The 15,356-nt window shown below is 34.3% G+C and overlaps 1 protein-coding gene across 4 annotated transcripts in view; it reads right to left on the reverse strand.

Moving 5' to 3' along the window:
- The window catches only part of MAP4K3 (mitogen-activated protein kinase kinase kinase kinase 3), a 188,386-nt gene that overhangs the window by 57,588 nt on the left and 115,442 nt on the right, over positions 1–15,356 (reverse strand). For 3 of the 4 annotated variants that reach the window (XR_004257220.1, XM_032239391.1, XM_032239393.1), the window contains 3 exons: positions 7,375–7,453; positions 3,947–4,005; positions 2,436–2,498 (listed from right to left, as the gene is read on the reverse strand). Coding sequence is in view for 3 of the 4 variants with exons in the window: in XM_032239391.1 (XP_032095282.1) it covers positions 2,436–2,498; positions 3,947–4,005; positions 7,375–7,453 (201 nt within the window). In the remaining variant the exon portion in view is untranslated. The remainder of the gene's footprint in view (positions 1–2,435; positions 2,499–3,946; positions 4,006–7,374; positions 7,454–15,356) is intronic. The other variant, XM_032239392.1, reaches the window with a different exon arrangement.

Genomic DNA, 15,356 nt, shown 5'->3' on the forward strand with positions numbered 1-15,356 from the left:
AAAAAAATGTTAAAATGGTAAATTTGGTAATGTGTATTTTACCACAGTAAAAAACAAACAAACAAAAATAACCATGGGACATAGATATTTATTTTAAAATGTGGAGAGGGGAGCCCAGTATTACTTTAAAAATATATACTGATGATGTTTGGTAGAGGCAATATAGCACAGTGGTTTAGGTTTGAATTCCTGAGCCAGGCTGCTTAGAAATCCCAGCTCTGCTATTCTTAGCTAAGGAATAACGAATTTCAGCTTCTTTGCACTTTAAATCACCTCATTTGTAAAACAAAAATAAGTTAATATATTTAAAGTGCTTAGAATAATGCCTGGTATATAAAAACCTCTAGATAAATGTTGGCTTTTGTTACCATTAGGAGTGAGCTTTAAGGTTGATTTTATAAATTGTACACTCTGACAAATATTTCATTCATCCCTCTTCTACCACAACTATCCTAACAGTCCCTAAATCCCTCCACTGTCACAAGACCCCCTGTCAACTGCTCTCCTGTACCACAAGAAACTCCTGATTACAGGGCTGGGAGCGGGGATGAAGGTGGGAGCAGTTCCAGGCAACAAAGCCATAATACGGTAATTTATTCAAGTTACTAGGCTAGTTTCACAAGTGGTACCGAAAAGAGTATTTGTAATTTTAAAGTATTATGTTTCCAGACTTGTTATCTTTTCTACATGGAGGATATTAATAAACACTAGAGTCAATTAAAAATTTTGATTGTGTTGTCTTTAGTTCTGTAATAAATTTCACTAATTGTCATTCTAGCCTATATGTCTAATTCTGAAAACATTTTCAATCCAGAAATCACCAATTATGTTTTCTTCAGACATGTTATCTCACGTGGCCCCTATGGGTTAATTCTCAATCCTCACATGTTCTGTTTCTTTAGGCCATCCCTCTTTCTTTTGAGACACTGCATTTACTGGCTCTCCCAGCTTTTCAACTGCTTCTTCCCTACCTCCAACGTTGGTTCCACCTGACTGTTAAACATAGGCATCAACCACTTTTTTTTTTCACTCTTTCTTCAAATCTAATAATGGGGAACAGATGCAATTTCACGGCTTCATCTTATCACTTCCTCTTTGATAATTTAAATCTACTTTTAAAAATGAATCTCAGATTAGTATAATAATTTCAAAATCCCAGCTCTTTGCCTGACATCCCTCAAACCTGTGGTCTATGTCGGCAATTATTTGCAATTCCCATGAAACATAGCCAGCATCTGTTCTTTCTCTTCCAGAAAAATCTACCATGTTCCTACGCAATACTGACTTTTAGTCTCAGTTCCTCCTAGAAGCCAGGCAGGCCACATGAGCCCCAAAGCTCTTCTTCTCCTCTCAACTCTATAGTACCTACTGTATGTTAGCTTCCCCTCATCAATGCTTGCCACCTGGCAAAATTTTGGTAAGTCATTATATATTTTGTTGCATGGGTAAGAGTTGAGATGTGTAAGTATATTCTGTCCAACAGGACAGCAACCTTCCTGAAGAAGGGAAATTATGTCTAAAATCTCTTTTATATTTTACAAATGTCAGAGGTCCTAGATTAAAAAATTTACAGAAAGAATCATTTAAGCCAACCAAAATTGAAAGATGTATGTTACCAAGGTAAAGAGGAAGGAAAGAGAAGGAAAATTCCATTTAAAAGGCAGAACAGTAGAATCTCATAGAGTAAATATGGGGGTAACTTGGGGCTCTCGCCAACCACAGTAGCAGAAACAACTATTTACTTAATAAAAACTATTAACAGTATTATTTAACATTGAATAGCAACAATTTCTCATTTTTTCTTATGTAATTGCAAGATAGTATTTACAACTTCAGGAATACTTTATAATCTAAATTTTGTCCTAAGGAAACTACAAATGATAGTAATGCTGAAAAATTAAAACTTCATCTAAGAATGATTTTCTTGTTAATTCAGGAACAAATTATCTTTAAAAATTATACATGTACCATATATTATATGAATATATGTGTGTACCATATGATATATGAACATTATATATGTAATATATATGAATATGTATACCATATAACATATGAATAGTTTACATATAAATGTGGATGGGTGGTTTCTAGTTCATTTAAACAAGTTACATCTTTAAACCACACATTTTTACAGGGAAATGTCATTTCTTTAAAAAAAAAAAAAAAACCCTAATATTTGAGTGATAAAGTTAAAAATTAACATTTTTCATAAAAAAGACAAACGTTTATTACTACAGCATTATATTTGAGTAGACATATTTATGTAACTTGTTATGGGAAAAAAATGTCTCAATTCTTAATATGTGTAAGTTTGCTAAATGATAGCAACTTATAAAACAATGCTTAAATTGGACAAAATGTTTGATCTTAAAAAAAAAAAACAATTAAGACTAAAACAATGCCGACAAAGAAAATCAGAAGATGAGAAATACCAGATTAGATCTTGCAGTGTAGTATATTTCTTCTGAACTGTCCAAAAAACCATCAGTGTCGGGCTGTTTAGCAGAGACCAAGAAACCCAAGTTATTTATGCTTAGACTAAAAGCCACAAATTCACAAAGGGAAACTTTCACAAAGGAAGTAAGTCCTGCTAATATAATTTTATTAAGGCAAATGGAAAGTCAAACTGTATTAGGCAGCTTATAAAAAAGCAACATTGCAACAACTTTGCTCTAAAATGCAGTTATTAAATTAGTACAGAATTTAAATACAGGCAATGCCAACTTACAAAGAGAAACAAAAAATAAACTCAAACTGCCTTAACAAAACACAATTAGCATTTATAAATATCATGACTACTTTTTCTTAATTTTTTCCATCCCTCTTCATAAATGTCAGGTTTTGGTATTACAGTATGATCACTTTAAGACTTTCTCTTTAACTTTCTATTCCTCCACACTGGTACATTGAATTAGAGGAAATATAAGATAAAGGCTAATGACACCCTTCGTATGCTTCAGTCAAGTGAGCTAAAATAAACATTACATTTAAGAAGCTCCTACTTCAATCCTTAGTACTTATTAACAGTTACTTTCTTATCGTTATTAAACAGCAAATAAAAAAATGAAACAGACATCATATGAAACTCTGGCAAAATAATTTCTTTAGAATTAATTTTGCATTTTCTAATGTCTCTTTTTTTATTGTTCTATAGAATATTAACATCTCAAATAGCTGCAAAGTATTTTGCTTTTACAACTCAATCTAATATATTATCATTTATCTGGAAAGGAGTATCTAAAACAACAACAAAAGAATCATGCAAAGTATATTCATAAAGTTGTAGCAAGTCTTAAATGAATGACAAACTTCATTTACTATGTATGCCTCATCTTCCTAAGTTTTAGTATTCTAAAGAGATATGACTCTAATTTTGGAAACCGTGGCATTTATCCTAAAGATACATATTTTAAAAAGCTACTCAAAAACAGAAAAAAAAAATAAAAAAAAAATTTAAAAGCCAGCATTAAAAACATTTAATCAGAGAATGTTAAAACTAGAAAGTTTCTCTTAAAATAATTTTGAAAATATTCAGCAACACAGATTTATTTATTATGAATTTGAGAATTACTTACCTTTTTGTTTACCACAATTTAAAAGAAAAATTTTATTTTATGTTTTTAGAAACAAGGTCTCACACTTTTGCCCAGGCTGGAGTACAGTGGCTTTTATCATAGCTCACTGTAACCTTGAATTCCTGGGCTCAAGGGATCCTCCTGCCCTAGCCTCCCCAAGTAGCTAGGACTACAAGTATACACCGCCATGCTCAGCTGAGTTTAAAAATCTTTTTGTAGAGACAGGGTCTTACTATGTTGACCAAGCTGGGACCTCAAATGTTTTTGAAATACTAACAACTAGCTTTTTTAGTCAGTACTAACATATCACACAGAGACAAATCAAAACATTTATTTCAGTGTTAACATTCTAAGGCTACACTACTTACAAGTTCATGATGTGGTTCTGTCTCCTTTCTTAAGGGAGGATCAAATTTCACTTGGCCAACTAAAAAAAAATTCCAGGATCTGTTTTTATATTCTTAATGATATAATAATTTAAAAAGTTATTCCACAGTAAAAGACATTTAATGTTACCATCAACCATACACTGACCTCCAAAGATTTTTGTTTTCAGTTTTCAAAACTGATACTAATAATTGTAAATATTCATGGTGGTACATATGATATTTTGATACATGCATATAGTGTGTAATGATTGAAACATAGCAAATAGGATATCCATTACATTAAACATTTATCATTTCTTTGTGTTGGGAACATTACAAATTGAACTATTTTCAAATATATAATAAATGATTGTTAATTATAATTTCTCTACTCTGCTAGTGAATAGAATGTATTCCTTCTATTTAACTTTTGTACCCATGAAACAACCTCTCTCCATCCACCTATCTTACCCTTCCCTGCCTCTGGTAACCATCATTCTACTTCTACCTCCATGAGATCAACTATTTTAGCTCCCACCTATGAGAGAGAACATGAGATATTTGTCTTTCCACGCCTGGTCACTTTAAAATTAATGTCCTCCAGTTCCCTCCATGTTGTTGCAAATGACAAGATTTCATTGTTTTTTTATAACTGAATAATATTTTGATATGTATATATACTACATTTCCTTTATTTATTCATCTGTTGATGGACATATAGGTTGATTCTCTATCCTGGGTATTGGGGTTTTGCTTTTTTATGTGTTTTTTTGACACGGGGTCTCATTCTGTTGCCCAGGCCAGAGTACACGCTCTTGGCTCACTGCAACCTCCTCCTCCTGGGTTAAAGCGATTCTCCTGCCTCAGCCTCCCAAGTAGCTAGGACTACAGGCGCATGCCACCACACCTGGCTAATTTTTTTTTTTTTTTTACTTTTAGTACAGATGGGATTTCACCATGTTTGCCAGGTTGGTTTTGAACTCCTGACCTCAGGTGATTTCCCTGCCTCAGCCACCCAAGGTGCTGGGATTACAAGCATAAGCCACTGTACCAGGCCTATCCTGGGTATTGTGATAATGCTGCAATAAACTTGGGAGTACAGATATCTCTTAGATATACCAATATCCTTTCTTTTAGATGCATAATCCAGTAGTTCTGGATCATACAGTAGTTCTATTTTTAGTTTTTTGAGGAACCTCCATATTGTTTACCATAGTGGTTGTACTAATTTACATTCCCACCAATAGTATATAAGAGTTCCCTTTTCTCTGAATTTTCACCAGCAGATGTTATTTTTTGGCTTTTTAACAACAGCCATTTAAACTGGGGTGAAATGATATCTCATTGGGGTTTTTCTTTTTTGATTTGCATTTTCTAAAAGTCATTCAGATTATTTTGTCACCCAGGTACTAAGCCTAGTACTCAATAGTTACTTTTTCTGATCTTCTCCTTCCTCCTACCCTTCACCCTCAAGTAGGCCCCGGTATCTGTTGTTCCCCTTTGTGTTCATGAGTTCTCATATGATGCACCTCCCCTTTTTTAAATTGAGACAGTCTCACTCTGTCACCCATGATGGAGTGCAGTGGCAGGATCTCAGCTCATCGCAACCTCTGCCTCCCAGGTTCAAGCAATTCTCTTGCCTCAGCCTCTGAGTAGCTGGGACTACAGGCACACACCACCAGGCCTGGCTAATTTTTGTATTTTTAGTAGAGACAGGGTTTCACCATGTTGGTCAGGCTGGTCTCCAACTCCTGACCTCAAGTGATCCATCCGTCTTGGCCTCCCAAAGTGCTGGGATTATATGCATGAGCCACTGGGCCCAGCCTAGACATCTAGTTTGAAATAGCATACACATGCATATGCACTTAAAAGTTGAGAATCACTGATAGGTTACCATAGAGTGATTCAGAAACAACTACACTATGATATAAAGAAACTGACAATGTAATTTTTAAATAAAATCAGATAACTAGAGAGCACTTTACATTTTCAACAGTACTGAATACATAAAGTTTTCTAAATCAACTGCAAGACATCTCTAATTACTTCTTTTTTTGGAGACAGAATTTTGCTCTTTGCCCAGGCTGGAGTGTAGTGGCATGATCTAGGCTCACTGCAACCTCCATCTCCCAGGCTCAAGTGATTATCCTGCCTCAGCCGCCCAAGTAGCTGGGATTACAGGTGCGCATCATCATGCCTGGCTAATTTTGGTAGTTTACGCAGAGATGGGGTTTCACCATGTTGGCCATGCTGGTCTTGAACTCCTGGACTCAAGTGATCTGCCCGCCTCAGCCTCCCAGAGTGCTGGGATTACAGGCGTGAGCTACTATACCTGGCTTCCACTTACTTTTTGTATATTAAAGGAATGATAAAGATATTTCATAATTACTTTATGTATATGAAAAAGATGAGAAATGCTCTTACATGCTAAGGATGTCATTTTTGGAAAAATAGTTTTGTGGTGAAATTAGCAAATCTAAAACGTGACTTCAGCAGTAGCTTTAAAGATAATTTTATATGATCACACAACCAACTGTTGGCAAACAAAGTACCAAATCCCACTCCTGAGCTTTTTATATAATCCACCGTGCTTTCCAGGTATCACTAGCACAAAACTTATGAGAATAAATGCTTCTAAGGAAAAAAAAGTTAAGCATTATTGTTGGAGGGATTCCTGTTAGCAGTTTATCACTGATAAGTTGATAGTATTGGATCTCACATGAATGAATGACTGTCTCAGTGGGCCCATAACTTGACTGTCCGTAAGAATTAACTAGAGGCCTATTTTAAAAGATTTCTGGGCCAATCCAAGACCTATTGAATTGGACTCCGGAAAAATGGGGCCCGAATATTTTTTTTTTTTTAAAGATGGGGTTTCACCATGTTGGTCAGGCTGGTCTTGAACTCCCAACCTCAGGTGATCCGCCTACCCTGGCCTCCAAAGTGCTTGGATTACAGGCGTGAGCCACCACGCCCGGCCTCCGAATACATTTTTAAAAGCCGCCAGGTTACTCAGATGCTAGGGCAGTTTGCGAACCTCTATTTCTCAGTTACCCTTGGATCATGAGCGTATGAGTAACATGGGAGCTTATTAGTAGAAGCTCAGATCCATCCCAGGTCTGCTGAATCCGAAATTGCATTTAACAAGCTCTCTAGGTGCACACAGGAGTTTAATGGCACTGCCTTAATTACTTCTATCCTGCTTATTCCAGAAATTAACTTCTCCTCCCAAACAGCAAAAACATAAATACATCCCATTCTGCCACCAAAAATTCCACAAGAATAAGGAAAATGAAATTCTTATTGCTCTAAACTTTAACAGTGTTTAGAAAGAAAAATTACTCAGAAGAAAATAAAAATAACTAAATTATAACTTAAAATCTTGTTTTCTATCATTAAATCATAAAGTGTGTATAGTATATACTTACAGTTTATCTCTGAGCGTGTTTTTTCTTCTCTCACATTTCTACTTGTTGAGTGAATTCTATGTGGTACAGCAACAAGAGGCTAGAAAAGAACAAAAGCAACGATATGCAGCATTTGGTAATCAAGTCATAGTTTGGTCCACAAAATTACTCAAATAGGAGAAAATACTTCATTTTAAGTAAAAACGAAAGGAAAATATAACTTTGCAAATTCTTTTTAACAAAGAGCAAATCACAACGGCAGCTCAAACTATGAAGGGGAAAAAATATTTTTATTATCCACAACATAAATTATTTGTACTAGAAGAGGCACTTCTTTGGCTAGATTAAATACATATGAAATTAAACACAACAGTAACGTATTTTGCTTATTTGTATGTGCAACATTAGACTTGTCTAGATCCATTCTACAAAGATGAATCAAGTTCACTTAAGTATTCTGGATCTATTCTGACATCAAGAAATTCTGAAGGAAAAGGAAACACAACAGGGTAAACATTACCATTTGCGTCTATCATTCAATGATGGCTGAGCTTAGAAGTTAAGGTTTATTTTTCAATTTACAGTTTTTTGAAATAATATTCAAAAACCACACACATTTATAGATGATATTGTATTTCACTTTCAGCATAACTTGAATCATAATTGATTTAATTAAGATTCCCCAAAATTACATAAGTTATGTTTATGTGAACATACAGTATTTTACGATTTTCAGAAGCTTTTTTTTTCTTCATTTAAAAAATGCTCTTCACTCCTTCTCAGTTTCTCTTGATGATAGATGCACCATTATAATTTCCATAAGTAGGAAATATACCAGTATTCAATTATTTGCCTTTAATTTACAAAGAAGTTTCACACCTTGAAATTATTTATAGCACCTAATTAAATGTGATCACAAAGGAGTACTGGAAAACTTATACTATGAATGTCCAATATGAGATGTGTCAAAGGCCTCCAACATTAGAAAAAGAAAAAGCTGAAAAATATGATTTAGAGAAACACTTTGAAAATTGAACTGCTAGCATGTCAGGAACAAACTGATAACTAACTCAAGAAATCAAATGATTGTAAGAAGGACTATCCAGTTATACAAAAGCCATATTTCACTCTTTAGAACAGAGGTGAACTGGAGACTTGACTGGTTATTTCCTATTCACATGTACCAATTCAGATGGTTGGATAAGAAAATAGTATTATTTTCTAAAAATTTCTTTTGACAATGAAATATTTCATGTATAAAAGGAGCAAGGGACTGCCACAAGATTTTTTTAAATGAAGCCAGGGAATGAAAGATACCCACCCTGAAATTAAAGGAGGCAACAGAATGTTAGGTACAATCTTCTGAAATGCTAAATAATTTTGTTTTCTAACAATGAAAGATGACACTTAACAGCTCTAAAATGGTATTACATTTACTAGAATTTCAAATAAGCACAATCGATTCTAAAATAGCTCATCTGAACTTAAAAAGCTGGACTTGGAAAAGGATATCCTTTAGCATCATTAGACAAAGGCCATGTAGATATATTCTCAAAAATTAAAAATTACAGAAAAATCTATTCTAAAATTCACATGGAACCAAAAAAGTACCCCAATAACCAAAGCAATCCTAAACAAATAGAACAACAGTAGAGGTATCACATTACCTGATTTCAAGCTATACTACAAGGCTACAGAACCGAGAGAGAATAGTACTAGTATAAAAATAGACACATAGACCAATGAAACAAAACAGAGAGCCTAGAAATAAAGCCCCACACCTACAACTATCTGATATTTGACAAACCTGATAACAAGAAGCAGTGGGGAAAGAACTCTGCATTCAATAAATGGTGCTAGGATAACTGGTTAGTCATATACAGAAGATTGAACCTGGACTCCTTCCTTACGCAATACTGTATACGAAAATCAACTCAAGATGGATTACAGGCTTAAATGTAAAATCTGAAACTATAAAACCCTTGAAGAAAACCTAGGAAATACCATTCCAGATAGTCATGAGCAAAGATTTCACGATGAAGATGCCAAAAGCAACTGCAACAAAACCAAAAATTGACAAATGGGATCTAATTAAACTAAACGGCTTTGGCACAGCAAAACAAACTAACAGAGTAAACAGACAATCCACAGAATAGGAGAAAATTTTTGCAAACTATGCATCACCGAGATCCAATATCCTGAATCTGTAAGAATCTTAACCAAATTAATAAGCAAAAACCAAACAACTCCATTAGAAAGTGGGCAAAGGACATAACAGATATATTTCAAAAAAAGACATATATGCAGCCATCAAGAATATGAAAAAAATGCTTGAACATCACTAATCATTGGAGAAACGCAAATCAAAACCACAATGAGATACCATCTCACACCAGCCAGAATGATTATTAAAAAGTCAAAAAATAACAGATTTTGGCAAGGCAGCAAGGAAAAGGGAATGCTTAAACACTGCAGGTGATAATGTAAACTAGTTCAGCTACTGTGGAAAGCAGTTTGGGGATTTCTCAAAGAGCTGAGAACTACCATTCAACCAAGCAATGCCATTACTGGGTATATCCCCAAAGGAATATAAATCGTTCTAGCATAGACACATGCACACGTTATGTTCATCGCAGTACCACTCACAGTAGCAAAATACAATAGCAAAGATATTGAATCAAACTAAATGCCCAACAACGGTAGACTGAATAAAGAAAATGTGGTACAGATACACAGTCATAAAAAAGAATGAGATAATGTCCTTTGCAGCAACAAGGATGGAGCTGGAGGCCATCATCATAACTAAGTGAACTAACACAGGAACAGAAAGCCAAATTCCACATGTTCTCACTGACAAGTGGGAGCTAAACACTGAGTACACATGGATACAAAGAAGAGAATAATAGACACAGGGGCCTCCCTGAGTTTGGGAGAAGGTTAAGTATAAAAAACTACCTACTGAGTACCAGGCTTATTACCTGGGTGACAGAAGAGTATGCACATCAATCCCCTGTGATACACCATTTATTTACAGAACCAACCTGCACATGTACCTTGAAACTAAAACTTAAAAGAAAAAGAAACTCAATGAATTTTTTCAAGATCACTAATAAAAACTGTTAAGATTTTTAAAATCAAAATTTAGCCTTTAATTTCTAAATACAAACACTCTCATTTTTCTCTATAAATGTAATATATACTAGTCATAGACACCTGTGACAACAGGCTTTTAATAACTTATACATGATATTTAGAGAAGCGATGATGAAAATAATCATTCTAATAAATAGCATTTAAAGAAACAAGCCATTCACAATGATGCATGGTGTCTGTTTTTTTAAACAATGCTTTACATGCCATGTGATTACAATTATTTTTATTACTTCTTGAAAAAAACCCTGCCCTTATAAACCATTCATGTTTATTCAACTTTTAAAATCTTAAAGTTCTATGATTATTATATCATCAAATAATATAAATACAAGTAATAGGCCCTTTGCAATGGGAGCCGCATGAGAACGTAAAGTTTGTAGGAAATGAAGGAAAGACAAAGACAATATGATAAGTCTTAGTTAACATAAGCCAGTGTTTTTTGACCAGGGTCAATTTTGTCCCTTAGGAGACATTTGGCAATATCTGGGGACATTTTTTGATGTTACAACTGGGGATTAAAGGGTATTAACTGGCAACTAATGGGAAGAGGCCAGAAATGCTGCTAAACATTCTAGAATGCACAGGGCAGCCTCCCCAACCCCCCCAAAATAAAGGACTGTCTGGCCCAAAATGTCAACAGTGCTCAGACTGAGAAATCCGACAAGTAAATGCCTACAGGTAAACTTGTTTACTGTTGTCAAATTTACTTTTAGGTCCTCATCTTTTTCAGGTATATACACTCTGTCATATACTTTTTTTTTTTTCTTTAACCAAAACTACAGAGAACCTCCCTACCCCAGTTTCTTCCCTTAAAATTGCCAGGAATTTTAGAAAATACGGAAAGTAAAACCTTATTGTTTCTTCATTTCATGTACAGTTTACTCTTGAAAAACAAAAGTTTGAACTTCAGAAGTCCACTTCTATGCAGATAACTTGGGGACACAAAACCTATGTATATGGAGGACCAACATTTCATACATGTGGGTTCTGCAGGGCTGACTGCGGGAGTTGGGTATGCAAGGATTTTGGTATACCTGAGGGTCCTGGAAGCAGCCCCTTGTGTGTATCAAGGGACAACTGCATTTTCAATGTTTTTAAAGAAAGGTAACTGTTAATGACTAAAAAAAAATTCAAGTAAAATTTATCCTGTCAAACATCTCTTAAAATTCCAAATCAAAAGTCTAAATATTTCTACTGTATAAATATCATATGGCAAGCTATTATTTAACGTAAGAAGAATTCACGAATCTACTATTTAGTAGATAAGAACCTAAACAAATTAAATAACAAACATTCATATACCTGATGTGCTCCTTTTTTTTTTTTTTGCCCAGGCTGGAGTGCAGTGGTGTGATCTCGGCTTACTGCAACCTCTGCCTCCTGAATCCAAGAGATTCTCCTGTCTCAGCCTCCCGAGTAGCTGGGACTACAGGCACAAGTCACCACACCCAGCTAATTCTTGTATTTTTATTAGAGACTGGGTTTCACCATGTTGTCCAGGATGGTCTCAATGTCTTGACCTCATGATCCGCCTGCCAGGGCCTCCCAAAGTGCTGGGATTACAGGTGTGAACCACTGCACCCAGACACCTGATGTGCTCTTAATCCATACGTAACCTTAATTGCATTCACTTTTACATGAATCTTATTTAAGGGTAAAGACTGTATTTTAACATTTCTAAAATTTACAAAAGTTAGTGTATTCAAACATTTACCTATGGGAGATGGCTAACATTTTTTAAGTGTCCTGATGAGTTTTAAAAGTCCCCAATTCTTTGACCATTATTTTTATTTTTTAAACTTTGGTCTTTCTGGCACCTTCCTATTGGCAAACTCCTTTCTAGCAATGTCACTTCCTTTGTGACATTGTCTCTGACTTCCACAACAAAAGCTGGATGGTTTTTCTTCTCACTCCTGAAATGGTGAGCTTCTCTAAATTAAGAAATATGTTTTATTCACAGCAGGTCCCCAGTGAATGTTCATCGAGTTGAATATAAACAAACAGTCAAAAACTAAGTATTTCAATAATTCAATAGCTGTTTACAAGTTGCAAGTAGCTTTCCCTGTTGCAGAGGAGAAAACTGCAAAATTGCAAAAATCTGCCTCAACTTCTTATATCAAAAGGATGAGAGATAAATGCAATGAAATAATGCTAAAGGCTTTAACCCATTTATACCTGAGGTTGCAAATTTTTTTGTGTGAAAAATCAGACCTTGACGATGACCTTGAGCATTAGGATATAAATAACTCCCACAAACCTAGTTCCAATAATGGAACACTACACATTAATGTGTTAATGATTTATGGTACTTTTTCTTGGTAAACACAATTTTTTTTTGGCCCTTTATGTTTTTTCTTGCAGCAGCCCTCTATTTTCTTTCCTTTTACTTTATTAAAACTATTCTATGTGCACTGCCAACCTCATACAGGAATATTCTGAAGGTGGGCAGAATGGAGATGAGTTCTACTTACTGTTAATTCGTGGACATTCCTCTAACCTTTGGAAGTAAAATAGGTCTTATCAGAAAAACTTCTGCAGTTCCATACTAAAATTAAGGTCTCTCAGTCACCATTATTTCATGTACTTATTCCAATACCCAATAGCTTCCTCTGTGTGTGAAATGCTATCTTTGAAGCTATTGTATTATCTTTGAGGAGATATACTTTTAGATCTATCTTTGTGGAAAACACAATTCATAAACATTAAGTTCTAAGTCTTAGATTCAATAAGGCAAATCAAGAACAAGACTCGAATTAACTATTCACAGTGTAGGTACATCTCAGGGAAAAAAACATACAAATCTAAAAGATTGAAATATTAAATACTTGTAATAGTGAAACAGTAGCAACAGTCATTTTAAAAATTAGATATTTAAATTTTACATGTGCAACGTGCTTTGTAGTTTACAAAGTGTTTTGATGCACCTTAGCATTATATCCTTAAACTCATGAAACAAGCATTATTCCTCATTGCATAGATGAGGACACTGAGACTTAAAATTAAGTGGCAGTGCATTCAGCTAGCTAGCCATAGTGCTAGGAAAACTCCTAGATTTTTGATATAATATAAAGTAGCAAAACCAAACAAAAACAGGTAACATGCATATTACTCAAACAGATTGTTATCAATGAACATGGATGAAACCCATGATTATTTCTGAGAACAGTTTTACCTTCCCAGCTTAAACAGCATAATAAATTATTAATTTATTAGCATAATAGATTAATTTAATAAAATCATTAAATCTTTAATGCTGTACATAGTAAGTGGGTTAACATATAGGAGAAGAAAACTGAATAAAAATCAGAATTATAATCACACCAGTGTGTAATTACTTCTAAAATAGAAACTACATGGGAATACAACATTAAAAAGTCAAACTTCTTCCACAGTGCATAACCTATAAAAAAACTTAAACTAGACTTAGTAGATGTGATATGTATGTGTGCGTACATATATATATATGTATATATAGATAGACACACATATATACATATACTTTTTCAAGACAGGAGTTTTGCTCTGTTGCCCAGGCTGGAGTGCAATGGCATGATCTTGGCTCATTGCAACCTCTGCCTCCTAGGTTCAAGAAATTCTCCTGCCACAGCCACCTGAGTAGCTGGAATTACAGGCATGAGCCACCATGCTTGGCTAATTTTTTTATTTTTAGTAGATACAGGGTTTCACCACATTGGCCAGGCTGGTCCCAAACGCCTGACCTCAGGTAATCTGCCTGCCTCAGTCTCCCAGAGCGCTGGGATTACAGACGTGAGCCACCTCACCTATTTTTATTTTTAAGAGTATGAATACAATAGTTTTAGTATTACAGCAAGTGCTGAAATACTTAGATACACTCACATTTTGAGTGACAACACTGCAATTACAATTACGAATCATTTGAAATAAAACATTAGGAATTTCTCTTAAGGAAAACATTATTCTAAGCTACTGTGAGAAGGAACGTACCAGCTTCTCCTCATTCTACCCCTGGAATAATTAAATTTCTTTCTTTTACCTACTTACCATAAAGATTTATAACAATTCATAATTATAATACCAAAACAATGTCTGGATAAGAAAGATGAATTTCTTCCCCTGCTATATGAGAAAGTTTCAGAAGAATCTTCATTCCACAGATTGCTTCTCTATTTGGTTTATTATTTCTGTTCTTTGAATACATTTTTTAAAAGACACTATAATTCGGCATGACAAGTACATAGAATGAGGTAAGACACAATCATATAGCATTCAGTGCACTGAAAAGTGTATAGACAGTCCTTGTTTTACAGTTTTGTTATACATCAATTTCAGTTACCGTAATTTAGTTAAATATACTAGTTCCCTACAACATGGTTCAAATAACAGTTACCACTGTGTGTTAATTGTGATTGCATAAACTTCATTGGTAACCTTTCAGTTCACAAATTACTATGTAAATAACAGATGCACATCATGATCATGATTAGAAAGAAAATAAGAAAGGAATATGACAATTTCCCAAGGCATAGAAAAGATACTTGCTCTGTGTCACAGAAACATCATGAAAAGGCAACCTACTCAATAAGCAGACTACCAGGTAAGTAAAAAATGTGCATGAAAAGTTTGTTAACAAAGAAATGAAACATCAATAAAAGTTAATAAACTTTTATTTTCATGCACATTTTATACTATAAATATCAGAATCAATGATTCTGATATTTATAGTATATTGTAAATAATAATTTTACTATTTTTTTCACATTCCTATATTTATAACTGACAGTAACAGAGTTTATGCTGTAACAAAAAATTTTAAAGGTCATGAAACAATTGTAATTTTTCCCACTGATTATTAGGATTACTTTGCAGAA

Source organism: Sapajus apella, unplaced genomic scaffold (assembly GCF_009761245.1).
Source record: "Sapajus apella isolate SASKATOON/1434 unplaced genomic scaffold, GSC_monkey_1.0 scaffold44, whole genome shotgun sequence".
NCBI classification, from domain to species: Eukaryota; Metazoa; Chordata; class Mammalia; order Primates; family Cebidae; genus Sapajus; species Sapajus apella.